The 27562-nt window shown below is 52.0% G+C and overlaps 11 protein-coding genes across 11 annotated transcripts; 6 read left to right on the top strand and 5 right to left on the bottom strand.

The window, feature by feature from the left end:
- Window positions 1-682: 682 nt before the first annotated feature.
- Window positions 683-2080, top strand: PODANS_2_6350 (uncharacterized protein; the record flags this gene model as incomplete). The annotated part of the gene is made up of 1 exon (XM_001911373.1): window positions 683-2080. One exon carries the CDS (start codon window positions 683-685, stop codon window positions 2078-2080), a length of 1398 nt encoding a protein of 465 aa, XP_001911408.1.
- Window positions 2081-2657: 577 nt separating this feature from the next.
- On the top strand, window positions 2658-4614 carry PODANS_2_6340 (uncharacterized protein; the record flags this gene model as incomplete). Its single annotated transcript, XM_001911372.1, has 4 exons — window positions 2658-2999; window positions 3060-3311; window positions 3367-4308; window positions 4372-4614. The coding sequence occupies 4 exons, from the start codon at window positions 2658-2660 to the stop codon at window positions 4612-4614; spliced, it is 1779 nt and encodes a 592-aa protein (XP_001911407.1).
- Window positions 4615-5340: 726 nt separating this feature from the next.
- Window positions 5341-6073, top strand: PODANS_2_6330 (uncharacterized protein; the record flags this gene model as incomplete). Its single annotated transcript, XM_001911371.1, has 3 exons — window positions 5341-5807; window positions 5864-5956; window positions 6019-6073. The coding sequence occupies 3 exons, from the start codon at window positions 5341-5343 to the stop codon at window positions 6071-6073; spliced, it is 615 nt and encodes a 204-aa protein (XP_001911406.1).
- A 401-nt stretch (window positions 6074-6474) lies between these two features.
- Window positions 6475-7356, bottom strand: PODANS_2_6320 (uncharacterized protein; the record flags this gene model as incomplete). The annotated part of the gene is made up of 1 exon (XM_001911370.1): window positions 6475-7356. One exon carries the CDS (start codon window positions 7354-7356, stop codon window positions 6475-6477), a length of 882 nt encoding a protein of 293 aa, XP_001911405.1.
- Window positions 7357-8891: 1535 nt separating this feature from the next.
- On the top strand, window positions 8892-9890 carry PODANS_2_6310 (uncharacterized protein; the record flags this gene model as incomplete). Its single annotated transcript, XM_001911369.1, has 1 exon — window positions 8892-9890. One exon carries the CDS (start codon window positions 8892-8894, stop codon window positions 9888-9890), a length of 999 nt encoding a protein of 332 aa, XP_001911404.1.
- A 330-nt stretch (window positions 9891-10220) lies between these two features.
- Window positions 10221-10909, bottom strand: PODANS_2_6300 (uncharacterized protein; the record flags this gene model as incomplete). Its single annotated transcript, XM_001911368.1, has 2 exons — window positions 10221-10563; window positions 10614-10909. 2 exons carry the CDS (start codon window positions 10907-10909, stop codon window positions 10221-10223), a joined length of 639 nt encoding a protein of 212 aa, XP_001911403.1.
- Window positions 10910-11508: 599 nt separating this feature from the next.
- Window positions 11509-13220, top strand: PODANS_2_6290 (uncharacterized protein; the record flags this gene model as incomplete). Its single annotated transcript, XM_001911367.1, has 3 exons — window positions 11509-11946; window positions 12033-12505; window positions 12557-13220. The coding sequence occupies 3 exons, from the start codon at window positions 11509-11511 to the stop codon at window positions 13218-13220; spliced, it is 1575 nt and encodes a 524-aa protein (XP_001911402.1).
- A 1556-nt stretch (window positions 13221-14776) lies between these two features.
- On the bottom strand, window positions 14777-15936 carry PODANS_2_6285 (uncharacterized protein; the record flags this gene model as incomplete). The annotated part of the gene is made up of 3 exons (XM_001911366.1): window positions 14777-15252; window positions 15337-15720; window positions 15795-15936. The coding sequence occupies 3 exons, from the start codon at window positions 15934-15936 to the stop codon at window positions 14777-14779; spliced, it is 1002 nt and encodes a 333-aa protein (XP_001911401.1).
- Window positions 15937-22929: 6993 nt separating this feature from the next.
- Window positions 22930-23430, top strand: PODANS_2_6280 (uncharacterized protein; the record flags this gene model as incomplete). The annotated part of the gene is made up of 1 exon (XM_001911365.1): window positions 22930-23430. One exon carries the CDS (start codon window positions 22930-22932, stop codon window positions 23428-23430), a length of 501 nt encoding a protein of 166 aa, XP_001911400.1.
- A 2442-nt stretch (window positions 23431-25872) lies between these two features.
- On the bottom strand, window positions 25873-26337 carry PODANS_2_6278 (uncharacterized protein; the record flags this gene model as incomplete). The annotated part of the gene is made up of 1 exon (XM_001911364.1): window positions 25873-26337. One exon carries the CDS (start codon window positions 26335-26337, stop codon window positions 25873-25875), a length of 465 nt encoding a protein of 154 aa, XP_001911399.1.
- Window positions 26338-27140: 803 nt separating this feature from the next.
- On the bottom strand, window positions 27141-27536 carry PODANS_2_6276 (uncharacterized protein; the record flags this gene model as incomplete). Its single annotated transcript, XM_001911363.1, has 1 exon — window positions 27141-27536. One exon carries the CDS (start codon window positions 27534-27536, stop codon window positions 27141-27143), a length of 396 nt encoding a protein of 131 aa, XP_001911398.1.
- Window positions 27537-27562: the final 26 nt, after the last annotated feature.

Below are 27562 nucleotides of genomic sequence, written 5' to 3'. Positions count from 1 at the left end.
GCTGCGCCGAAGTCCAAGGAAAAATGCAACACTTCCTCACCGGCGAGGGCTCGTGATCGCTGAAAGGTCAGAGGAAACTGAGCAACCTTCGGGCGTATTGATCGAGAAGCCAAGCAGCTCGAGCGAGGAAAGGATGTGGGCTTCTTGCAAGAAACCTGGGACCCTCGGAAGGCCGACAAGAACGAAATCAAGAAGCTATACGTACAAGCCGGGGATGACGGGGTGATCAACAGGCGACAATCCAGTGCGAATACGCACTCTGTTGCAGCTGCTGTCTTCTAGGCCACCATAGTGTCACTGGTCCACGTCGCAGCGCATATCAGGTAGGTCAACACAAACAGGCCTGCAGGTCACCAAAAATGGCGAGGCAGATTGGCGATGATAGGCTATGGATGGCGGGGAACTGTTGCCACAGCGGTTGCAAACGTTTCGATCCTTGAAATATTGGCTCAATCGGCTGGCCTAGAAATATTATCAAGCAACCTGCATTTTTCACCGGGTTGATGGGATTTAAAGGATAGGCACACACAACAGCAAAGGACAGTGCACAACAGTAGGAAAAGCCCAGATTTTGTCGCTGGTATATATATATATCTGAACTCACCTCGCCATACTCTCGCAACAGGTTGTTCGTTACGCTCTGCCTTACCCTTAATCTGCGTGAATCACACCACCGGCGACAATGGATGCCGATAATGACGAATGTTTGCTATTTGTGGACGATTCCAACGTGTGGATCGAGGCTCAGAAGTTCGCCGCCTCGGGCAATTCACATATGCCCAAGCTCACAGACGGTGATCAGGACCCACGTCTCCGGATTAATATAGGAAGGTTAGTCAACACACTCTGCGATGGCCGAATTCAGCGCCAATCTTACATCTACGGCTCTCGGCCACCGCCTAATGATTTGGTATGGGACCAATACAAGAAGTGCAGCTTCAAAACCAAGATATACGATCGCGGCGCCAATGGGAGGGAGAAGGAGGTGGACAACTCCATGTCGGCAGATATGACCGAGGAGGCTGTTGATCTTAGGGCCGTGGCGAAATTTGATCAAGCCGTCGAAGAGCGCAGAAAAAGAACAGTCTTTATCGTTATCACGGGAGATCGCGATATGCTCCCCGCGATCAGAAAGGTGTTGGGATGTGGCATCCGAGTGGAACTCTGGGGGTGGAACTCCGGGATGGCCAGGGAATACTTGAGGGAAAGAAATACCAATGGCCGACTATCGGTCAAGTTCTTGGACAACATATTCAACCAAGTGTCGTTCACCAACTTCCGCTCCACCCGAAACACCAGGGTCGTTCCCGCCTACACGATTGTGATTTTGGAGCCAGAGGATCTCGCTGAGGAAACATGGAACGACTCTTACGTGGCGAAGGTCCTCCTCGAGTTGGGACGTTTGTTCTACACCACGCGTTCAAAGAATGGATCAGAAATATTCGTCGAGTTCCCCACGGTGAAGAACATCGAGGCCATCATCGTAAAAGCACGGGAACTGTTTGGCGAGAAGACCACCATCATGTCATGGCCCGTCTATGCCAGTAGGTTCAACAAGGATGTGTCGGAGATTGTCGAGACGAGCAACATGTTTTTACCGCTGGAAAATGACAACCGAGCCTCCAGCTCCCCTCTCAGTACGAAACACGACGCGCAAAGCTCCCTGGAAAACAGTGTTGATCTTGGAAGTGGCCCACCCGAAGCCGGAGACGAAAAAGCAGAAGTCCACGAGGCCGAGGCTGAGGGGGGCGGAGATCCCGATGATGAGGAGGGCTGGGAGCAGGTGAAGTCTCGATCTCGGCCAGGGAGAGCTCACGGACGTGCTCAGCGCGGGACTCAAGGGTGTCCCAAAGGCCAGCATTGCGGAGATAGGGGTGAATGTGGTTATAAGCATACAAGCAAGGAAATGGCTCGCTTTCGGGATAATCCGACCAAGGACTTTAGGTTGTGGAAAACAAAGAGATGCACGGCTGTTGGGTGTCGCAGGGGCGAACGCTGTGCATTTGCTCACTCGACGGAGGAGACGTGGTGTCTTTCGTGCAATGACTACGGTCACTCGACGGAAGATTGTAGGTTGTGAAACACCTGTGTTGGTGGATAGACGTTGGGATAGTTATATCTTTGTCTACAATGGGAAGGAAAAGACACTTCTGGTAATCTGTCGTTCTCTCAGGGTCGGAAATCTTTTGATATATGTTTTCAAAAACATCCCAGCACATCTCACCCTTTGAAAAAAAGAACCAGTTTTATTCGCCTCGTTACTAGTGACCTGGTGATTCAGTACACAGCTCCCATCCCAAATTCTAGCGTCCTCGTCAGCACTGTCGCCCCCAGGAACATGAATAAACTTCCACCATGGCCCCGGCCTTGCACAAGCGCGTTCGCGTCCCTGCTTCTCTCCATCAGCCCAACCCTCCCAGCATATTCTCGGACGGGGGTTTCATCTTTATTTCGGGTCCTCGGGAACCAACTAAACACCACACACCTCGCATAAGACTTTGCCCTTCCCTAACCATGTTATCGCCCAAAAAATGCTCTCTGCTCGTCGAAAGCCGTTGCCCCCTCGTCGCTCGTTTCCCCCTTTCCCCCCTCCTCCCCCTTTCTTACCATCTCATCACTTGCCACCTTTTCATCCCCACCACACAGGTTGAGATAGGATGCCCGGCTGGAAATATGCCTTCTCCCTCAGCAGAGAAGCCGTCAAGGCCGCCACACCCCCGGGAACGGTCCGGCTGATCGAGCCCACGACCACGGTCGTCATCCCAGAGGGAGGCGTGACAACAACGGATCGGTTCTCAAAGTACCCCCTCCCAACCCCAGACCCGGCAGACCCCCTGAACTGGGCCCCGTGGAGGAAGCTGGCGTGCATCAGCACCGTCTCGCTGTACGCCTTTGTGAGCAATTTCATCTCGGCTTGCATCGCGCCTGCGTTGCCGGTGTGGAATCTGGAGTTTCCCGAGGATCAGAGGAAGATTGAGGAGTTGATGCAGTTTGTTGCGGTAAGCTCTTTCCCTCATAAAAAGGGTGAAGGGTAATGATCGAGCTGACAGAAAAGATAGTACAATATTCTCCTGTTGGGGTTTGGAAATGTATTTCTCGTGCCGGTGGCGAATATCTTTGGGAGGAGGGCCATTGTCCTTATTTCGGCGCTCATTCTGTTCATCTCCACGGCTGTCGGGGCGACAACCTCCAACTTTGTTGGCATCTTGGTTGTGAGATGCTTTCAGGGGTTTGGGAGTAGTGCGTCCGAGACGGTGGTGCCGGCGGTGGTGGGGGAGATGTATTTTGTGCATGAGAGGGGGAGGTGGATGGTATGTTTCTCTCGTTCTTCTCCAACATCGAACTCTCGCTGACGCGGCTGCTCAGGCGTTCTACACAGCAGCCCTAGCAAGCGGCTCCGTCGTGGGCGGTATATCAGGCGGCTACATCGCTGTCAGGCTGGGTTGGTTCCAAGTCTTTTGGGTCAGCGCTGTTCTGGCGGGCATCACATTCTTGTGTTCGGTCTTATTCGTCCCGGAAACGATCTACGAACGTGGAGCCCACTGCTTGCCAATCCAGAGGAATCTTCCCCGACCATCGAGGTACTGGCCCCGGACACCTGCGCCGTACCTCAGTCTGGTTACTTTGCCATCGATGAGGATGACGCTGCCGTCGAGGTTTCGGTATACCGGGGAGTTGGACCCGACGTATACATGGTATCAGCCGTCATCTTCTGGGGACCTCAGCAGCTCCACTGCCATGACACCCACTAGATTGTCAAAGCAGGTCAGGTCGTCGAGAGCAACGGGCCCGGGGAACTTCTCCTACCACCCTTATACCTTTTCTGATTCGCTCAAGTTTGGGATGTACAGAGGTAGAATCAAGTACCAGTTTATGAAGCCGTGGTATACCCTCCGGCTGCCAGCCACGTGGATTGCCATGCTGCAGTATGGTGGCTTGGTCGGTGCTGTGGCCGTCATCTCCACCATCGGACCTCAGCTGCTCATTCTTCCGCCGTATGACTGGGGCGCGGACACGGGGCTTTTGTTCATAGGCGCGTTGATTGGTATAGTCTTTGGCGCTATCACCACTGCCCTCCTAGCAGACCGCCGGTTGAAGGCTTTTGCGAAGAAGCAAGACCACGGTTATGCCGAGCCGGAGACGAGACTGCCGATTATGTTGCCTGCTCTGGCGTTGGGGACGGGTGGGCTGTTGGTGTTTGGGTTCTGTGCGCAGTATCCGGGGGAGTACCAGTGGATTGGGCTTCAGGTGGCGTACGGGATGGTGGCTTTTGCGTTGACGCAGGTGCCGAGTTTGTGGTTCAGTTATGTGAGTGACCCCACACACCTTCCATGATATCAATGAGATTGAAGCTAACTGGTCATTTTCCAGCTCATTGACGCGTACAACCAGCTCGCCAGTGACTGCTTTGCCATGATCTGTATCTTGAGAGGAATGGTGCCATTCATTTGGTTGCTGTTTGTCATTCAGTGGATTGAGAGGGACGGGTATTTGGTTCCGTTTGGAGGTTTTACGGTGATTATGGGGGTATTTTCGTTGTTGATTGTGCCGATATTGTGGGCGGGGAAGAGGATGAGGATTGCTACGGCGAGGTATGTGGTTGGGAATCAGTGAGTGGGAGGTGGGGTTTGGATATTGTGATACCATTTATGCGTAATACTCTCTTTGTGTTTTTGGCCTTGATAGAGGAGGTTGACCAGTGATGCCCCATCCATTACATCTTCTCTGCATCGTGCCTGCCCTTTTCATCATTTCTCGGAGGCTTGTGTCCGGCGAACCGGACCAGGCAGGTTGGTGGTCCTTCCATCAATCCGGGCAGGAAGGCACTCTTGAAACGAATTGATTCAGGGTAAGAATTGCCTTGACTGCGGACGCATTGCTCCCATTGTCCAAGATTTAATGAGAAGTTTACCTCACAACCCGTGTCTTCCATTATCACCATCCAGCATCAGTATACCCCCGCCCAACCACCTCCAGGACACCAAAATCATCGTCTATCTGCTTCCGACAAGCACTTACTCCCGTCAACACAACAACCTCACGCCCAGCATCACACCACCGCCCACCCAGCCTCAACCGCCAACCAAACCCCATCCACAGCCCAGCATGTCTAACCCCGCCCCCACCACAGTCCCCATCCCCATCGACATCATCATCGTCGAAGACGCCGTCACAAAGCCAGCATGTCTCATCAAAGTATTTCCCTCCCCTTTCCCTTCCCCTTCCCCTTCCCATTTCCCTCCCCTTTGCTAACCCCCTATGCAATAGATGACCTGGAACTGGAACACCATAGACTCCTGCTTCCTCTCAGAGACGTAGCAAGTCAGAAGCGACGGCCATATGGCAGCAGCCTGCATCGCCGTCCTCCTCCTCGCCCTTTTGCTAGAAGGTCTCCGGCGCCTGACTCGGGAATACGACCGCCACCTCCTCCGTCACCACGCCCACAAATGCCCCCATCACCAACATCACGGCCATCCCGGTGAGATAATCTTGATAGATACGGAACCTGTCCCTCCCCATCCTGTAGGAAGGAGGATGACGCCCTCGTCGTCTCTGAGGCCTCTGACGGCGGAGCAGTCGAGGGTGGCAAGTGCGGTTAATCTGAATGCGGCACATGGGGAGGGGATAGGACAAGTGGACGGGCAGTGTGCGAGCAGGCCGCGGCGGCAGAAGGAGGAGAGTCATCATACTGGGGGTGAACACGAGAGAAAGGAAGGGTGCGAGTGTTATAGGCCGGGGTTTTGTGAGCAGTTTTTGAGGGCGTTGTTGCATTTGGTTAATTTTGTGGTGGCTTATTTGTTGATGCTGTGAGTACTTTTCAGGGTGGGGAGGGGGTTGAAGGGATATGCTGACGAGATTATAGGATGGGGATGTACTATAATGGGTTTGTGCTGTTCTCGATTTTCTTTGGGGTGTTTTTGGGGTATTTGTTGTTTCACTGGACGAGGGTGGGGAAGTAAGTGTTTCTGGAAAAAGAAGGGAAGAAAGATGAAGCTGACGTGTGTGTTGACGAGACAGACATGACAGTAAGCGGTGTGGCGAGTTGGAGGATGTGACTGTTTGTTGTGGGTGATGGCGAGGTCGAGGTAGGAAATGACTGTCGAGTGTTGGGCATGGGCGATTCTTTCCTAGGTAATTGGTAATGCGCTGTAGAGCAGGGTTTGAGGGAGCAGGAGTTAATGAATATCAGTTGGGATAGCTACTTTTTCTGCCTGTCCATGACGTGTGTGTAATGCTGTAGCCATGACATGATTGGGCAATGCCCTTGCTGTGATATTAACACATTAAATCATGAATTGTGAAGAACGGGACTGAATTCTTTTCGATGCCCACTGTTGCCGTACAAGGTGTTTCTTGGAACTGTAAAGGCTCAAAATAAGCGCACATCAACATAACCTCCATCGTAATTACATCATCCATCATATACACACTGGGTATCATCATTTCCCATATCACACTCCCATACACACATCTTCAAGCACCCAACCCCATAACTACCGTCACCACAGTCACCAAAGTGATGATAATACTCCCCGACCGTCCCACTTGCTCAGCAGCACCAGCTGTCGAGCTGGTAGACACCACCTCCTCCCCATTCCCTCCCTCACCATCACCATTATCACCGCCACCGTCTCCAGTAGACGACGACCCATCAGAAGTACTCGTCGAAGTAGTCGTCGTCGTTGGCGGGCTCCAAGTCTTGTACGTATTTGGCACGACATCCCTGAAGGAATTGTAAAAATACTCGTCGCAGTTGGTGTAGCACGTGTACTGATCGCGAAAGACGGTGTAGCCGAGATGAATCGCCTGTGCATACAGGGTATTATCCATGTTCCACGCATCGGTGATGGTAGCTTCCGCGTCGTGGTTAGCCTGTCGCTCCCCCAAGTCTCGCTTCTTGTCGTAGACGGCTGTGTTGTACCACTCCTTCATTGCTATCCCCTTCCCCGAGAGAGCCGAGACGCGGGTGGCGATGCAGGAGGGCATGATGTAGAGGGAGACGGTCTCGCGCCTGCCGTTGTGGGAGGTGATGGAGGTTTCGACGCGGCGGTACTCGAAGTGGTATTTACCCGAGGGGCAGCAGGCTAGGCCCGTGGCGGTTACGTCGTAGGTTTTGGTGGGGGAGGGCTCGCTGAAGACGTAGGTTGGGAGGTCGAAGCGGCCCGAGGTGAAGGTTTTTGCGACGGAGTAGCCTACCGGGCATTCCGAGTACCAGGTTTGGATGTCGGGGTTCTCGGCGGATTGGGGGGCTACGGTGGCGGAGGGGAAGCATTCTGGGTGGAGGTAGGTGTTTGGTTCGCCGAAGCCGGTGTGGGTGCAGCGGAGCCAGTCGGGGGAGGGGTTGGGCCAGGACATCCAGCAGTAGGTTGAGACTTGCCAGAAGTTGGACTCGGCGAGGCAGGACGGGTCGGGGGTGAATTGGTTTGCTGGGAAGGGGGGAGGGGGTGTGTAGGTGAAGGTGGAGGGAGGGGGTGTTTTCTCGGGGGGTTGTGGGAGGGGGTTGCTTGGGTTGCAAGCGATGCCATAGCATGTTGATGTCGTCTCAGCACCGGGGTAGATGTATTTCCAGATGGCTAGCAAAGGGTCAGTATAACGGATGTAAGAGGGAGCATCAGCACAAGCTCAACACTCACTCGCTGCTTGGGCAAAAATCTTGTCTTGGTCATAGTCGTATGCCGCGGTCGTGGTCGTGGCACGAATGGTGATGGTGGATCTCCCAGACGTCTCTACCCGATATGTATCCTGGTTCAGAGTGAGCGTTTGACCCGAAAGCCGCTCAATCGACTCGGCAATGCAAGTAGCTCGCAAGGTCCCTGAGCCTGGCCATGAGGTGGTTGAGACAGAAAAGTCAAAACCGGTCGGGCAGCAGTAGCTGGTGGCGAGGGAAACATCTTGCAACTCTGTTCCAGTGAACGACCAGGCTGGGGTCATGCCAACCGGGCAGTCACTGAAAGCAATTCTTTCATCATAGCCGGTGGCGCCAGCAGCCCTCATGGAGCAACCCTCGCCTATGCCTAGATTGTAGCGAGTGCATCGTCCACCACCATAAGCGGGACGTGTGCAAAGTTCATCCACCCATAGGTTGGTCGTCGCGAGACAGGATGGGTTGAGGGTAAGGACACCCGTTGTGGTGGGCGCAAGAGTTTCCATTCTGACTGGTATCAGAAGATTGCGCGCTCATAGATTGAGCATAAGGCTGTTGTGATGAGACACGGGATGTGGAGGAGTATTTGAACTGCCATTGTAAACGCGCTTGTCTGGATGTCTGCGTAAACTAAGCCAATAGTTCCTCAAAGAGTCAGGCTTACCACCTTGGCGCAGGGTTGTTTTGGTCTTGGTGAACCCATATCTAGAAGGCAACCGGTTAGTACGGCGAAACATCACCTCCAGGAAGGATCAGAAACCTAGTTGAGATACCGGCGACCGGGCCGCGGGTTACGACAAACACAATGGCATTTGGGTGGGCCTGTTGTTGCGTGAGAAGTCATCTACTTGGCCAAGGTGAATGCCATGTTGTGAGACCAGTGTACAATGGAAGAAACTGGCAATTCCTGAGATAATAATATTGCTCCAACTAGAAGAGGTGAGAAGATCTAAAATAAACATTTATACAGTTGGTAGTCATGTAGATTGAGTTTTCCTAGATGCCAGACGAAGCTTCACATGCCCACCTTGAGCACCACAAAATGAAGCTTGAAAGCTCGAGTGGAGCAAGAAGCTTGGGGCATCGGCTCCACTCTTCACCAGCGGGGCACATTCCTGCCGCTATTCACCGCCAAAAATTTCTGGGGAACTCGCTCGAACAACGAGTGCGCTGGACAATCATCCGCATCAACTCCAGACCCATCACAAGTCTTTGCAGCAATTGACTTGCAACAGCACCCCACACCATGGCAGGATCATCATTAAAGAAGCGCTCCTTCAGCGACGGCCCCAAGGGCAAGGCACAAAGACCAACCAAGAAGCAGAGACAAGTCGCCGCATACCACAGCAGCTCCGAGGAAGAAGACTCCGAGAATGACGAAGGCGGTGCCATTCCCTCCAACCTGCTCGATTCGGACGAAGAGGATCTAGACAACCTCGAGGCCGACGACGGCGCCTCCACCGAAGCCGAAGACTCAGATTCCCAGTCCGACAGCGATTCGGCGCCAAATCCCAAGTCCAAATCCCAACAACCAAAATCAGAGACAAAACAGAAGAAATTTGTCGCCAAAGATGCGCCAGCTTCAGATAACTCCTCCGGCGACGAGGATGGCGATGGCGATGACGGATCTTCAGACGAGGACGACGACGCCCACAGCGGCAGTGACGATGGGCTTGGCACAGGCGCGAACCGCATGAAGTCGAAGCGCAACGACCCAGAAGCCTTCGCGACGTCCATCTCCAAGATGCTTTCCAGTAAACTCCCTACCTCCAAGCGCGCCGATCCAATTGTAGCGCGCAGCGCGGTAGCGGCGGAGAATGCGAAGCAGCTGGTGGATACTGCGCTCGAGGCCAAGGCACGCAAGAGATTGCGCGAGCAGAAGCGGTTGGCGATGGAGAAGGGCCGCGTGAGAGATGTGTTGGTACCTAGCACCAAGCGCACACTGAACCTGCAGACGGGCGAGATTGAGGAGGAACTTGAGGATGGTGCTGAGACAACTGGCCAGCTTTTGGCGACGGAGAGGAGGTTGAGAAAGGTTGCGCAACGTGGTGTGGTCAAACTTTTCAATGCCGTGCGCGCAGCTCAGGTCAAGGCTTCGGAGGCGGAAAGGGTGGTCAGAAAGGAGGGTATGGTGGGTGTTAAGAGGAAGGAGGAGAAGATTACCGAGATGAGCAGGAAAGGCTTCCTGGACCTCATTGCGAATGGGGGTGGAGGGTTGAAGAAGGGTGGCTTGGAGGAGGCATAGAGTGATCTCTCCATTACAGATGTTGGGGAGACAGAGGGGTGTTCTACTGCTTATAGAGCAGAGGTTACATCTTATTTACACATGGCCCCAGTATAGGATGCCTTACTACTATTTTACATGTACACATGCTCGATCAGAGCAAGAGATTCCCAGACCATCCCGGAGCCGCAAGATTTGTCATCAGTTACATCGTGAGCTATTGCGCGGAAAACGCACTAGCCAGCCCCCTATGCTTTTGGTATCTATCTTTAACAACTATGCCCGTGTATCGCTGCCGCAACGCCGACCAAGAAACGATAATCCGGAGAATGCAATATATATTGGCAGGCCTTAGTTGAAGTCGCTCGACTGAAGGTTCCTTGTCATGGGAGGGAGCTTGACCCGGAGGCCATCCAGCTCGGGAGTCATGATGACCTGGCAGCCCAGCCGACTGGTCTCAGTAAGACCGAAGGCAAGATCGAGCATGTCGTTCTCATCATCATCCGGCTCGGGCATCTTGTCGTAGTAGTCAGGGTCCTCAACAATGACGTGGCATGTCGAGCAGGCGCAGGAACCGCCACAGGCACCCTCCATCTCCAAATCATGAGCCTGGGCAATATCCAAGAGGTTGTCGCCCTTGCAAACGGCAATCTTAGTCTCAACACCCTCCTTATCGATGAAGGTTACCCAAAGCCTTTGATGTGTTAGTTCAGGGATGTCGAAAAGGGGGGTTTTTGCACATACTCTTCACCTGGCTTTGGGGTGTCGACATGACCATGGAAAAGTGAGGCTGAGGTGGACAAGGTGCGAGGTTGAGTGGAGGATGTGGCCGGTACACATACACGGCGAGGGGCGGGGGCGGAGGCAGCGGCGGAGGAGAGCACCGAGGACCGGGCCGGACCGGAAGGTCTCAAGGTGGCGGTCGGCCTGCTGTAGCACCGGAGCTGTTGTGCCTGTTGTGCAAGGGAAGTTGTCGCATTCTTGCTGGAGGCAACCCTTAATCTCGGGAGGACGCTGGCAAAAACTCTTTGGGTCGACATCTTGACTGTTTGGCGTGTGTTTATATCTCCAGGAAGACTTGAGAGGGAAACAAGCGTGGGAAGCCGGAGAGAAAAAGCAAACAGCCTAGAAGGCTCCGAAACCCGGGGAAAGCTGCGAGTGACAAACAACCTAATGGCCGAGAAACCCCTGCCAAGAGGTACAATATATACAATACGCAAACTGAGGGCTCCTCTGTGTCTATTCACTGCCTCATGCAAAAAGGGCACACGGTGGAGCAGGTATGGTTATTTGAGACGAGGGAGGCAACTGAATAATGAATTATCATTATCTGATCCCACATTCGTCCATTCAACATCCCGATAAACGATATGAAAATTTACCCGCAAAAGATGACAGTAGCCAAGCATTGAGGTGGGCGGGCGGCGCTTATCGGCGGCCCCGATAATGCAATATGGGGATGGCGCTTGGGCTCTTTTGGGGTAGCTCTTGCATGCTTAGCTTATCGCCAAATGATTTCACCGCATCTCATTGTGTCCCAGCACATGCGAAATATCAGCGGGGCAATTCGCCAGAGAACCCAGCCCAAAATTCACCACCATAACATGCTCCTACGCCTACAGAAGCACCAGTAACCAGCATGGCTCACCACAGTGACAACGGGGTCAATCCCCTGAGACCCTACTACATTCCCCCTTCGATCGGCGAACCTCCCGAGTCCCTCCCCACACCACCCGGCCCAAAAGCCTTCGCCCAAGCCGGCAACTCAACCGGCCAGTATGCTAGTAAGGCACGCGACCTCTTTTCCGACATCGACTACAAGAACTACATAGCCGAGCCTTCGCCATCAGTTGTACAGACAGTCAAGGAGGTGCTGGACGAGCTGCTATGGAAGTACTCGTCGGTGCTGATGGCCCAACCCTTCGATGTGGCCAAGACCATCATGCAAGTCAGGAAACAGGATGATTTGGGAGGACTAGCAGCTGCCGCTGAGGAAGCAGAGGAGGCAAGGCGACAGCAAGCACAAGCAGCGGCTGCTGCTGCTGCGAATCCGTGGAATACTCAGTTTGACGACGAGGTATGCTGCCGTTGGGTATCGTGGGCAACACCATCGAACCACGCCCCGCTTCCATACCAAGCAGACGACTAACACACAACTTACAGGAACAAGTCCCCGACTCAGACTCGGATGCCGATGAAATGGCATATTTCACCTCAAACCAACCACGAACTCCCTCTCCAACAGCTACCCGCGGGAGACCGAACCCAATGACCCCACTTGATACCCCACGAACGCCTGGAAAGCCAGCCCCTGTACCGGCACATCAACTGGCCATTCGAACCCCCGACTCTGTGTTGGAAGTTATCGCACAGCTATGGCAGAAGGAAGGTGCGTGGGGTGTTTGGAAGGGTTCAAACGTGACCTTTATCTACTCGGTACTCCACTCGTTACTGGAGAACTGGTCCAGGAGTCTACTCAGCGCCCTTCTCAACGTACCAGACCTCGGCGTCAAGAACGATGCCGACCGGTTGATTGATATCGCCGCACCATATCCATGGGCCTCTCTTTGTGTGGCTGCCGCCGCGGCGGTTGTTACTGGCCTGATCCTCTCTCCCCTGGATCTGATCCGCACACGGTATGCCTCCTTGAAGCTGTCTAATTCTACCATGTACTAAAAAACGTTTAGCATGATTATCACATCCACCTCTCGCGCTTCCAGGCGCACCTTGACCGCCCTCCGCAGCCTCCCCTCCTACTTCTGCCCCTCCGCCGTCTTTTTCCCAACGGTCCTCCACTCCCTCGTCCACCCTCTCCTTACCCTTTCAACACCCCTTGTTCTCCGAACACAATTCATGATCGACAGGGAGATTGCTCCCGCGAGCTTCTCCATCGCCAAATTCTGCTCCTCGGCTGTAGCGCTGTGCATCAAGCTCCCACTCGAGACGGTCCTCCGCAGAGGTCAGGTCGCGGTCCTCAACACACCAGAGTACCTCCAAGCTCTCGAGGCGCCTCCTCCTGTCAAGGGCAAGAAGAGTGCTGTGGCACCGCCAGAAAGTTTGGAGACTATTGTCCCTGTTGGGAAATACAATGGTGTGTTTGGGACGATGTACAGTATTGTCAATGAGGAGGGGTCGCATGCTGTTGTTAAGCCTTCGAAGGTGGTGGAGACAGCGAGGGGAAGGAAGAAGGGTGGGAAGCAGGCAAAGGAGCAGCAGTCGATTTCGGAGACGGTGTATAGACGGGGTCAGGGGTTGAATGGGTTGGCGAGGGGTTGGAATGTGAATTGGTGGGGGCTGGTTGGGCTTTGGGTTGCGGGGGTGATGGGGGCTGGTGGGGATGGGGAGTTTTAAGGGGGATGTTGGGGGTGGTTTTGGATATGAGGTGGGGAAAAAAAAGATGTATATACACGTCTTTTGGTCAGGATGGGTGGTATGATATGGGAAAAGAAGAGTGTGAAAGGGATTTCATTTTCTACAAGATGACTTTTATGAAAGAGGCAGGCGTTTTTTTTTTGTGGCTTTTCTTTTTGTTTTGTTCAAAGAGATGGATGGGTTGGGTTGGGTTGGGAGGAGGGTGTTTGGTATTTTTGTGACTTTATTATGAGGTTTTTGATAAAGAGGATATATATGATTCCCCGCTCATGAAAAGAAAACGGAGAGAATGTTGATAGACATTTGGTTGGGATTTGTGTCTGGTTGTTGTGAGATGTGCTAGGTATTAGAGCCTGGGTGTTGATCGTGGAGGTCTGTAGGGAGGTACTTTGTTGCTGGGTAGTGTGCATCTTCTTTATGGTCACAATTGCTGAGTCATGGGTGTGTTGTAGGCGGTTTTGGTGTTCACCTATTTGAGCACGTTGTAGACGGAGGCCTTTTTTTTTCTCTCTTTTTGTGTGTGTTTTGCGCAGGTGAATATAGGTGCTTAGTATGTTCGTAGTTCAAGTTTTCGGGTTTTTATTTTTCATAATGTGTGGCAGGTGAGGAAGGTGACATTGTCCTTCGCCGACCCCTTCATGTATATTTTGACTTTTTGAAAGGCTAACAATGAAAAAGGGTTCTCAGGGGGAAAGACGAAATATTTATCTGGACCAACAGTTCGGTAAGGGTTGAATGAGTTCTCTAGAGGTTGTAAATCTCATGTTGGTCAGCAGTACGCTGACGACGTAGATACTTGCGACGGTCATCTGCAGTGTAACAAGAATGGTGGCCCGGTCGATACTTCGCATGAAACATCTGGGTGAAGATGGAAGAATGGCAGTAATGTGTCGTCAGATGAAAGAGTACAAGAACAATCGGCTCTAAATTGTCATGCCTCACACTTTTCATTCAAAGGATTGGACGTCCAAGCAACACGGTGAAAAATCAAGACTCACATGACGGTGTGGATTAATGACCACGATGAGGTCCCAAAAAGTTCCTTTGGTGAGACGAAAGCTCAGCCTACTAACCACTATTTGAGCTATGTTAAACCCGTCCAAGCCTGCCTTCAGTGTGGGCAATGAGCTGAGCCAGACTTGACTTGACTTGGCTCAGTTGAGCTGAGCTGAGCCAAGTCAAGTCATCCCTATATTGGCCTGAGCCAAGTCAAATCTTCCTATTGGCTCAGCTCAGAAGATCAGTGATCTCTCTAGCCCCACAAAACGTGGTGATATCCGGTATGGTAGTGAGGTGGCCGGCAGGGCACCCTCTGAACCTACCCACAGGTGCCCTCCGCGGAACCAGTGCTCCGGCCCACCCGGCCGGGAAAAACCACTTCCGGTACATTTAATAATCTTCCTAAGCCAAGTTAAGTTATAATACCTTCAAGTTAAGTTTGACGTGGCCGGCCTGAGCCAAATCAAGTCAAGGGCCTGCTCAGCTCAGATCAGCTCATTGCCCGCACTGCCTGCCTTCCAGTACCCGCCATGATATCAATCAGAGATTGCTTGGCTCTCATTCTGGTTGAACACTTGGCTCTCGCTCTTGTTGAACACTTGGCTCTCGCTCTTGTTGAACACTTGGCTCTTGCTCTTGTTGAACACGAGATATGGCGGGTAATCCCACGGATCCGCCGGGTCTTTTAACCACTCAGGAAAGGTCCATCTAACAGCGGGAAAGAACTCTTTGGGTAGGAACCATGCCAGCACGCCCCTGTTCTTGAAGTCCAGATACAGCCCCGTATTATTCTTTTGCCAACCTCCATACCAACCGTTAGAGACGCAAGGGTCAATGATTTGATGCTGGACTTGGTCGGTAACGTCGGTCAGGCTCACGTATGCAGTATAATCGTCATTGTTATACATCACAAACTGGCAAGTGGAGCTGTCGTTGGAGAAGCTAAGAAAACCAGACTCCCATGTCATGTTTTCGTGATTCGGAAAGAAGGCTTTGGTTCCAGTAGTCCATACTGGTGATCAGTTAGTTTCTGCTATATCTAGGCATTGTTTTTGGGGGCCTGGGTAGGCTCGGAAAGTCAGAGGGGAACACTAACAATCAAACGATGCCTGACAGTCTGCCTGGACGAGTGGTGGAAATTCTGTCATGTTGAAACAAGTTGCGTCGGGGTCGACAGAATTGGCAGATGTATTGGCCTCGTTTTGGTCATCGGTGGAATACTTCAGGATCTTGACGTATGCTATTTTTGATTCGCTATTCGACTGGTTTTCCGAGATGTTGAATGTCGCCTCCCAGTCATTTTTGATATTCGGTTGGTAGTAAAGATATTTCGCTAGGCTGGGCAAGATCTGCTTCAAGCTAATGTACGTGTACCAGGGCTCGATATCGAGTTGGCTGAGTATGATGCTGCAGCCTTTGTAGAGCATTTCTTTGGGCTCTTCATACTTCAGCTCGATGACTTGATTTGCATCAGCGCTTTCTATGTAAGGCAGTCGTAGTTAGCAAGAGGATAGAGAGCCTTGTAGTAGAGAGAGGCTATACATGGCGACTTACCGTTGAATTGATCCAAGACGTGGTAGCAATCCAGTTCATTCATCATACTGTCGAAAATCCAGCCGTGTTTTGCAGGATCAGCCTGCCCCCCAAGAGCGAGTCCGGCGAGCCAAAGCACAGAGAGGATTGTAAAGCTCAGCATCGTGCTGATAGGGTGTTGGGCCGCTGGGTGTGGTGGTGTGTGTCTGAGAAACAGAGCGTGGATCTGTGACAACTTTGGGCAGGGTGTTCTATACTTGAATATCAATCAAGGAAGGAACATTGTGACAGAGAAGCCCGCCACTTTCCCTCCGACGTCTACTGACTTGTGACAGTATGGCGGGGTAACCATCAACCGAGTTTTGTGCAGAGAGAGATTTGATTTGGACCGCAACGCATAACACTTCTTTGATTTCAGAAAACACTTATTTTCGACCTGGGCACCAAAATATTTCTACATTCTATGTAGATGATTACTGAGCGGTGCATCCAGACGACTTCTCAGAACATGATACAATTAATATCCTCCTCTCATCACGATCAAAGTTCTTCCAAGATAATCCCCCCCAGCCGCTTACTCTATGAGATACGACCGTCGACGTCCCCTACATACCGGCCAATTTTCCCCAGATTATCCTGCCGCAGCTGCTCAAGGCTGTGAGATACTACCATCCACCTCGGCTGGTATGTTTCCTCCCAGAAACTGTCTTACATCTTCGATTCTGATCTTGTTGTGCCATGGGTTTGTGGGTGGCGTTGGTATGATAGGCATGTGCACCAATACAAGCTCATACCATACGTTGGCCCACTGGCCATACTGGTCGTTTCGAACGCAAGGGTCGTAGACATAGGCAGTCATTTCTATGGCGGCGATGGGTAGGTTGAGTTGATACGGTAAGTTGTGGTAGTTGCAAATGAAGCCAGCACAACTGTCGACACCGATGGTCACGCACATTCGAGGATCGAGGTCCAGTTTTCCTGTTCCGGATGATGCTTTTCATTTTATGTTCAGAGAAATGCAGGTGGAGAGGTAGACAGTGTGTTGATTTTAGAGGATTTCAGCTTACTGCCTATATTGTTGATTACGCTGTGGCAATCATTGACAATAGGATGTGCGCTGAGGGTGGTGAGGCGCCGAGTGGCGAGCTTTTCTGTTGTTGTGCGGAGGCGGGCTCAACCGGGCCGGCTACGGCTAGCTGAATGGCCATGGAGAGGAAGACCAACATCATAGAGGCGATCATTCTACTGTGGAGCTTTGTAGTCTCTGGGTAGGTCTAAGGATTCTGCTATTGTTCGAAGAAGCAGGACCATTTCACCACTGAGGAAGAAGATCTAGGGCTCTTTATAGAAGTCCTACTAACACCACGGCTTATATTCCTGTCTAGTGACAGTCGAGCAAACGGCCGCTGACCACAGCACTGTCTGTTTCATCTCAACTCTTCCCATGGGACGCGTGTCCTATTCACCAGGCGGAGAATGTGGACGATAGGATGGGAAGGATGGAGATGGCCCCGCGATACCCATCTGATCTTTGGGAGCGACGAAACGTCACATTATCAACCGCGCGCGTACGCTGCCTAGTTGCCTTGCGCGCGTAGCTGCCATATTGACCGTCTTGCTCCCAGTTCTATAATACCACTGGTAGGACCTGTCCTGTGGGGAGGGCAATTGGCCAACAAAGTGAAGTGTAGAGCTTTCAAAGTGAATAAGCAATATGATACACGAAAAGCACGGTTGCATAGGAAGTTACTCCTCTGTCGAGTATAAATTCCCAGCAATTTTGAGATCGTACCTGCATTTGACCCTCAAACATTGAGGAGCCTCTTCGTTCGATCACCTTGCGTCTGGTGGCCCATCACCTGCCTACCTACCTGCCTGCCTAGCCAACTATCTGTTTACTGTCAAACAAAACAATCACAATGGCTAAGAAGTGGACAAACAAGAAGGTGGCTAACAAGAGGATGACAAACAAGAGATCCTCAGCCGAAGCCTTTAAGGACTCGGATTCCGGAGGTATGGACTTTCCTTCAACCCCTTAGAGCTCTTTGTTTACATCAGACCATACACTGACCTACTTCTCTCCAGATAAACTAATCACTCTAATAATCCCTGTTTCCCTCATCAAGAAACAGTACCTCGAACAGGTCACATGGTATGTTCTTTCATTCTCACCTTGCTCTTCCCGATTCTTGATCTCAAATCTTCCAATATCACCTTGCTAACTCGTTTCACCTACCCCAGGACATGCCACGTCTGCGGCACCAGCGGCAACAAAGCGCCGTTCCCTTGCGAACCCTAGGATGGGGTTGGGGGACACTGATTTCTTTTGAGCACCGGGCTCACTTGCGACGAAAGACGCCAAGGGAATGGTGTTCTTGCGACTAAAGACGCCGAGAGGAAAATAGGGGAATGATAATTTGGGATGGGAGGACTTTGGGAATTTTGGGGTATTTGCCTCGAGCAGGTGGCTGATAGCTAGAGCCTTGGTTCCAAATCCCATGTTTCGTTGTTTTCACTTTGTGGAAATTACTATTTTGTGGCTTTCCGTAGTTTGATTATTTTCGTCTGAATTATTATCGAGATCAACAGGACTTTGCATCTTCCAGCGGAATTTCAAGAAAAAGAAGAACTAGGCTGGTTACACAAATCTCACGAACGCCGCGGCCACGCGCGCGGGCTTTGTCTTCATGAACGCTCCCACGCGCGCCCTCAGGCGTAATCTCGACGTTTACACTCGCACGCCCTCAACACCGAATTAGCCACCCGGACCAATTCACTTGCTCGGCTCGCATTTACGGTCTAGCGGAAGAATGGAACGAGGAAGGTGTGTGTGACTTGTCGGTTACCCTAGCCTTATGGCCCCCGGCTTTGCATGCGATGAGATGGAGGTTGTAAGTATACTGCACATTGAATTGGTCGAAATAGTTTTATCTATAGTTAACATAACCGTGATGGGCGCTAAAAGTATAAGAGAGAATGGTATTACTATCCATCACTCCTCAGAAAAGAGAGTCTCATCATTGGCCAACAAGCCCTTTCCTCTGGGGTTAGATTGCTATTATCACAAAATCACCGCCAAAACCCTCCTGTTCCCAACAAGTATGATATCCGCGCTAACCTCCATCAGAGTCACAAAGCCATTGTGATCTAGGATCCAGGCCCGGTTGTAGCGAACGCTGTTGTTGTTGTTGCGTAGCGTTGCTTTGGCTTATTGCGCCATCTCATGAGGTAGATTCCCCACAGGATAATGAACGATGGTGGTGGACCTGCTTTGACACCGTCAATCATCCGTCCCATCACAGTCGATCATCTCATATAGCGGGAGGTTGGCTACGCGCCAATGCGAGCACTTTTGAGCTTGATGCCTGTGCTGTGCCTTGCATGCTGACAATACATGAGATGAAGCTCACTTGATGCAAGAGCAAGCAATCATCCGAGCTTTTCTTCAATGATGGCTTCGAGCATGTGATGAAAGCAAGGGAGTGTATACCTCCCGACTGTTTTGAGAGAGTCACCTTCTCAGGGGTATTTAACCATGCTAAAAAGACTTCTTTACAACTACAATCAATGAACTGTGCAACTTTTCAGGTAGCAGCCTCCATCTTTTTGTCCACAACATGCGTGGCGTGTGTAACAAGGCTCATCAACTACGTTACGCGTATCCCCTGGACCTTACCTGTGTATCCACGAACTGCATGTTCTCGTATTCTAGAAAAGTAGCTCATCAAAGACAAAAAGGCAATCAATTTTGAGGCGGAGTCGGAGGTCAAAGTTTCAGTCCGCGTATTGTGAGACTGCAAGTGTCGGGTTCAAGGTTTGGGACGTAATAGCAGATAAGGGGTAAATACGGGCTTTTGATATCGGATTTTCGTGTGGGCAGTGCAGTTTGATGACTCGCGTAGACTTGACAAACAAATATCCTTTCCCGCCACTTGTGAGAATGAGAGAAACGTAACAAAGACTTCGGATAAAGCAGACTAGAGAAAACTCACGACCATAAAGAAGTAAACAACAAGTGAGGTTTGTATCCGCGGAAACCATCGCTCTAGAATAAAGGCTGTTTGGTCTGTGTCTTCTCGGTGTCTTCAACGGGCAGGCAACTCGTTCTACCCTCCCTACCCACACCTTCTCATGGTCTGGAACCCAAAACCGTTGCCCACGAGATCCATCCAGATCCCCAGATCCCAGATCTCCTACTCCAAAAATTCCACACAGATTTTCGGAGTTCCAGAACAGCAGCCAACGAATCAATGGTGAATGCACTCAGCCCAACCGAACCGCCGCTTGTGGTTTTCCACACAGGCTCCCCGCCCGCTCCAACAGAGAGAAGGAGCAAGGATTCCAACTCTGACAGGGTTCTAGGCTTGAACGGGAAAACGACCCCGCAGTGTCACACTCAAAACTCCTGAGGCCACACACTAGTCCCAGAATAGCATAGTGGGCAGCGACCCAATTTTTAAGATAGGGAAGATGCAACACTCTGGATGATGGCCCAAAAGCTGCTTGTGCCGCACGCACTAGCGGAAAGTCAAAAAGCCAAAAAGGAGAACAGCCAGTCCAGTTGTCTCCTTTTTTTTGACAGTGGGCTTGCATCCGGTGTTGAAGCAGGAAAGGTCGATTCCTCGCGCCGCAAGCCCACACAACACGTTTATGTGCTGTATGTATAGCGGGTGGGGGGGTTGGAAGAAGCAATATTGGAAAAGGAATTGTGTAAAAGTAGGAAATAGAACGTGCTTTTCCCCCTCACCTTCTTCAACTGCCCAGCCCAGCTAGAGGACAGGGAAGACACACGTGCGTTGGATATTAACTTAACTCCCCTACCTAGTCCCCTAGTGTGTTGATGGCATCAATAGCCCACAAACTTGCAAAGAGGTCAAAAAGGATGAGAACCAAGCAGGCCCCAAAACCGCCGGCTGTGCGGCATTTCAAAAGAGGGAAGTCCGTTGGAGCATGATTTGAGAAAGACGAGGAGGCCCGAAACATGAAGCTTGGCGCCTTCACCATGTCATGCTGGTACATCGCTTGGAGGCACCATCCAATTTATCTTTGGCAAGTTTGCGCGTTTAGAAAAATAAGCGGGACACACACGCACGGGATACCTACGCGAAGAAGAAGCGGGGGAGAAGAAGAGGAAGACGATAACAGGTTTATGAAGGTGGAACTTTGGCTGGCAAGCTGTTTCTGTATGAGCCGTATCTTATCCAAACGGTCCAGAGGCGTCGATCGGTTGTGAGACTGCATCAAGATTCGAGACTCTTACGTCGGCAGTTAATTACCTGCTGCGCAGCGCAAACATACCTCACATGCGTGGTCTTGCTGTTGTGCTATGCTCCAGCTTGCCCATTGCCCTTTTGCCTCATTGCCTCAAGCAGCAGTCCAAGTTCGTGATGGGCACCGGCGTGGCTTGCAGCAGTGGGGGAATGGATGGATGGTTGGGATGGATGCGTGGCAAGGCGAGCCGGGACCGCGTCCGAACCATTCTCTGCTCTGTCAAGCCTCCAAAAGCCAAGTACATAGTGGCTGCACGCACGGAAGGGTAAAATGAAAAGAGCGGAAGAAATGCGTCAAAATGCCGGGCGTCGCTGCTACTTTTGCAGTGTACTACCGTGCGGGCGAACTGCATTTGCGCACCCAGCGCACCCAGCGCATCCAACGCACTCGTGATGGTGTGGTGAGGTGGGATGGTCGGTTCTTTGCTCGGTGGAAGTTCGCGCGGCGTCTGGGCAGCACCAGCCTTTTGGGTCGTTGAGGCTGATGACAAGATATTGCTTGCCGTTTCTTATCTACACTTTCCCATCGTAGCAGGTGGCATCACACAGTATACGATCCTAATCCTATAATCCAACCACAAAATCGAAGGCGACACTACCTAGCAAACGAACCGGTCAAGACTTTTAGTCCCTGCCCAGGTCCTAGGGCTGGCCATTGCCAGCCCAGGTCTTTGGCAATGGCCCCCGTCGTTCCATCATCTGACCAAAAAACTGGTGGTCTTGGTGTCTTCGTCTGATTGCCGGAGCGGCCACGGCCAACAGTTGACCGACATATCTGCCGTGTCCGTCCCTGGAGTCCCGTCGTCGTCGTCTTAAACAACACACCTCTGACCATGGCGGCGACCCGACACGGCGGCCTGCCTTCATAAAACGCGTCGCAATCTGGTCCAGAAATATTGTGGGTCATCTCTTCTGGAGCACTTTATGCAGCACGTCAGAGGCCTCGTTCATGTGGATTAGCTCTTCAGCGCTGTTCCCTGTATTGTGTTCAGGAAGTCCCTGTGCCTGTTCAGGTTCAGGCTGTTCCGCTCCACATGCAGCATGCGGGAGATGGAGTTTGCAGCTTTGCAACCCCAGAAGCTAGCGCCAGCCGGCCGGCCAATCACAGTGGGGCTGTATGACCGAGAATGGAAGTGGAGCTCGAGCTATCCACAGCTCAGCAGGTGCCAGCGAATGGCAGCCCAGACCCCCAGGTCCAAGTGCTGCCAAGTGCTGCCGCTGACCGCCCCTTTCCCATTGGTGCATTCGCCAGGAGGTACCTGGGTACCTGTTGTCTTTGCAGCTTGGTCCGGGGGGAGGTGCTGCTTCTCATTTCCCATTTCTCTGCCCAGTCGCCCATCTTCTCATTCCTCTCGAACGAACCTCACAGCTCTCCCTCCGTCATCAACAGCCCCAATTGCCCTCAAAACACCGCTGACAAGGCGAGTGGAACGGCCCCCGAGGACGTTTTTGAGAGGAAGGCGGCGGATGCCACAACACACCGTTCGACACCATCTGCCAGACATTTCTCCAACCGAGCCCGCTCAATCTCCTGCTGGGAAGGGGTCACGGGCCCTTTTTGCTTCAACAACAAGCTCTATTCACCTCGGTATTCACAAGCATCGTCAGTCGACCATTCTAATCGTAAGAGCACCTGAAAACCTGAGACCTGTCACAGCCCTCGTCACGCTTTCCCAGCGGCCTGTGAGCTGTAACTCTCTGTGTCCCCCCAGACTGACACCTTCCAGGCAAACGACTTCTCGTGGCTTTGCCTTTTGTCCGTCCGACTCCCGGAACTTCGAACACGAACATCAATCGACTCTGTCATACAGATCCAGAACGGCCACTGCCGCGATATAATTACAGCTCCCAGCCATTAAACAACGCTCACAGAACCAGCACACATCATGGCTTCTCTAACAGATAACAACAACAACAACAAGCCGGGCTTGACCGTCGAGACGACGTCAATGTCCCGGCTGTCTACCAAGACTTCTCAAGAGACACTCACACCCGAACCATTCCCAACACTGACCGAGAAGGACACGTCAGCGTCGCGACTCTCGGACTTGTCTACACCAGCTACCACTCACCGATTAAACCCCTTCGACACCGATATCGAGGCCATGATCACCAACGAGAACAGCCACAAGAGATCAGCCGAGTGCACAAAGGGAGGAACCGATTGCCAAGTTTGGCCCGGGCAAGATCACTGGAAGCGAAAAGCCAAGGCCGCCAAAAAGAATCGGCGCGCCTGCAACTGCCTCGCCGGCCTCAGCAAACGGAACCGAATTCTCGTCAAGATCCTACTCATCTTCCTCATCGTCGGCATTGCAGTCGGTGTAGGGTTTGGAGTCAGCAAGCCTCTCGGCGCGGGCATCTGGCGCAGCGAGACCCAGAATAGCTAAGCGCTGTCAGCACTATCTCTTTCTCACGGCTCTTTCTATGGACGGCTCGACCCGTTTCTTGCGGCACAGCCCGAACCGACCCCCGAATTATCTTTTTATCGTCTCCTTTGTCACGGCATATCGATCTCCTTCTGGGGACCCGCGACAACGTCTGAGCAGCGTGTGGCGACCTCTACATCTTGATGCATTACGCAGTTTTCCGGGTTCCAGTAAATTTGTTCCTCTGTGGGAAAGTGCGGCCACCGAGAGCGACAACGGTTTTTTCACCCCTCCGCCCCATATGATACCCCCCGCGCATTTGCTGGTTTTTTGTTAGTCTCTGTATAATCATTTTTGGCCAAAAGGGGATACTTTGGTCCATGACCCACCGCGGTCCCGGCGTTATTGTTATTTCTTTTCCCTCGTTGTCTACTGGGGTTTTATTGCTGGTTTTAGACATGTTATGCGACGGCGTTGTGGAGTTGCATCACTTTTGTCAGTTGAGGGGGTTTTCCTCTGTGGATATGGGCTGGCGGGCTGCTGCAAGCGACAAGTATAAATCGGGCCAAAGGGGTACCAAGGTGTCTTTCTGATAGCATCAGGGGTGTGGTGGTGGTGGACTGGGATAGAGGAAGCCTCCGACTTGTGGGTGTGTGTGGTTGGCTTTGGGAACTTAATCATCATCATATCAACATATCACGATATTAAGCGACGGGATAACGCGCTCTCATCAGGATGGGTGATAGGTAGCCGGCCCCGAGAGGGAACGAACAAATGAAATCGGAGCTCGATGCTGAGGCATGAGCGTTATCCCACTCTTTTGGGTCTACTGTCGTGACTTGAGTCAATATGCTGTCTCTGGAGTGGTGTTTGTTTTTATCAGGTTTCACAAGCCGTGTTTGTAAGATTCTGTGTGCATGGCATGGCGTACGATCGAGAAGAAAATGGCAGGCACAGTGCTCGCCACTTGACACACAGAATCTATCATGGGTCATGTTATTTTCCCATGGTTGCCAGACGAAGGATGATGACGAATGGGTGAGGAGTCAGAAGAGAGAGCGGGATTATTCACTGCCAATTGAGGGGGGTTGGTACGGGAACTCGCGTGTGACTGATACACGGATTGCCACGGTGGTGGTGGTGGTGGTTGGTTGCCAGTTGCCACGCTGAAGAGAGAGGGGGGGGGGGTTGTATCATATATGCCACGACATTTCCCGTGGTTTTGTGTTGGGCCGATAGGGAGCCGATGGTCCGGGGGAGCGATGTCGGCTTTGTTGGTGGCCAGCAAGGTCACCGTGGAACAAGCAGAATGGTTATGGTTCAGGGGATTGGGTTTACCGGGTGGACTTGTGTTTTGTTTGTTATCACTGTTTTACCCACGTTTCTATGCAGCAATGTATTTGTCTTTGGTAGGTAGTCAGAAGGGATCTGTCCATATTTCGGTTACATCTTGTAGTAGAATTGTTTTTGTGTATGAGTTCTGTAACATAATAATCCCCAGATTGATCCCTCAAAATGGCTCTACCGACGGTGGTGAAGACCCCTTTTTTTACCCCTGGATGCCAAGCCATTCGTCTCCACTCTCCCCTATTTCACCGCCGCCGCTGATGCCGTCGCTGCCGGTGGCTTTGAAGACGATGCTTCGTAGAATCTCTCAGGTTCTTTCCCCTTTTCTTCGATTGATGAGGAAGAGACGGATCTTGGTAGGGTAGGAGAGTCGCGGTTGTAGGAGCGCGGTCTAGCAGTACGGAGAGGAGGAGGCCATGGAGTTGAAGGCCGATGGGGGCGTGCTGGAGGTGGTTTGGTCAAGGTTCCGGTGCGGTATTGGGGGTGGCTCTATGTCCTCGGGGTGAAGGCGGGTTAGGCTGTAGCTGTTTGTTTGTTACGTCTCTTGAATGAGGAAAGGGAAGGAGGCTGTAGTACCAGTGTGGTGAAGCGGGATTTGCTGGTGTGCCTTGCTTTTGCGCCTTTTGTTGCAGTGTTCAGTGGTGAGTCAGATAAGGACGACGAGGATGACGGCGACGAGAAAGGCGACGATGATGCCGAGGGCTGTTTCAGCGTTTGTGGGCATTTTGAATGTTTGCTTTTGTGGGTAGACAGTGGCTGGAAAGAAGAGATAGGCATCGAGATGTAGCGGGTGATAGTTAGCTGTAAGTGGGCGATATGTAATGATCGTGGGTATGGAAAACAACCTAGGAAACATGATACTAGGCACGTAGGGCAAATATTAGCAATGTGTGTGGCAAATACCATCAGTAGCTATCTGGCTTCACGGTAGTGAGTATGTGAGCCTGAGTAAAAGTGGTAGTGGTACATTCTCAAAGGTTGGTCGGCTTTATCATACATATCCATACACTCTCGAAAGAAATCCCAGCTTCAAAATTCAACGCACCAACCAGTCGATAATTCCCTTTCGTTCCCGGGTATCAAAAGCAGCGCGTCCATCCACCAAAATCACCCCATCTACACCTCAGGCTTCTCCTTGATCCCATCCGGCTCCCTGATCTCCCCACTCTCGTTATCCTCCTTGATATCCTCTGTCTCTTTGTTATCTTCCTTGATATCCCCTTCCTCTTTGATTTTCTCCACCTCCCCAACCTTCTTCCCCTCCACCGACTCCCCAACCTCCCCAACCTTCTTCCCCTCCACCGACTCCCCAACCTCCCCAGACTCTCTTCCCGTAGCATCCATCGACAGCGCCCCTGTCACAGCATCCCCCACACCCACAAGCGTCGACTCACTCGGCTTATCATGCAGCGTCCTAGTCGTCCTAACATACACCGGCCCCGTCGGAGTCGGCTCCTTAAACCCCGTCAGCCACAGCCCGAGTATCTGCGACAAGGCTAGCGAGACGGCCACGCAGCCGATGATCACATAGACGTGAACCGGGATGTCCGGGATGGGGATGTCATCGTCAGCGCCGCCCATTTTGAAGTGGGGCTCCGGGTTTGGACGTCTGACTCGGGTGGCCTGAAGGTCTTGTAAGGGTGATCGGAAACAATGGGGGACTTGGGCGTGAGAGTGAGTGCTTGTTGATGAAGCAGATCAGGAAAGTCGCAGGATTGCCATTCTCAAGACAGGTCGTAGTGTTGAATGGGTGGTCAGTTACTGTCACACGCACGGCTTCTGATTGCGATCTGACCACCAAATTGAATGACCAAAACATTTCAGATCGAACGGTCTCCGCTGTCCCGCTAGTTTCTGACGTGACTTTGCAGTTCGCGTCTCGACGGACTGTATTGCCTCCTGGGCTAGGCGAGCAGTTTGAGTCGGCACCAGCTCACCGGCTAGGCCAAAGTCGGGCGGTTTGCAACGCGGTGGAGGCAGGAAGTAGCGTCCTCCTTCGGTTTGGTTCCGATTCGGAGCCGGCGAGCGGGCCTGAAACTGGTCCGTTGGTGTTGAGGGCAGCATCGGGGTTTCGGAGGTGAGTGAATTTTGCTGGAGTCAGATGAGAACTTGATCAATGAATTTTGATTGCAGTTCTCATTCCTTGTGATTTCATGGCCTTAGATGAATGATGGAGAAGTGTTTCATTACCAGGCAGCAATTGCGTGATCACATCACCAGTGCCTCCGGGGGGGCAGGCGTGACAGTCACGCTTTCCCCGTCAACGTATGTCCAGTGAATAGGTGTGCCTTCTGCCTGGTAACTCTCTGCCATGCCTTATAGGTAGGTATGCCGATTAGTGCCCACAACGCCTCTGAATGCCAAACAATGCTCATTAGCCCCTTTCATGTCGCCCTGCTGATTGAAAACTCGGGAATATCCTTGAACTTGTGCCGCTGCTCTTCCTCCACAGGTGATGCGATTTCTGTCCTCCCCGACAGCGCCGGACTGATTGATGGAGTGTGCATCCCCGGGATTTCAAGCGTGTTTTTGGCCTTGAGTTGTGGTGTAGATGGTAGAGCCAAGAGAGGCGTCCGAACATTGGCCACCTCAGTAACTTCATAGTCCATACTAACAACCAAGGACATTGTGCGGATTTGCTTCTGCCTCCATACTGCCCAGACTGCTGCGATGGTCATGAGGATGCAGGGTATCGCGAATAGAGTAACCATAAACCCGGTCCATTCGCTTATTGGGGGTGGTCTTGTGGCATCAACGGGAGACGAATTGATGGGAGCCATTGTGAGGTATTAGTTGACCGGCCAAA

Source organism: Podospora anserina, chromosome 2 (assembly GCF_000226545.1).
Source record: "Podospora anserina S mat+ genomic DNA chromosome 2, supercontig 2".
Classification (NCBI taxonomy): domain Eukaryota; kingdom Fungi; phylum Ascomycota; class Sordariomycetes; order Sordariales; family Podosporaceae; genus Podospora; species Podospora anserina.
Note: the sequence above shows the minus strand (reverse complement) of the source record. Positions and strands in the feature narration are given on the sequence as shown.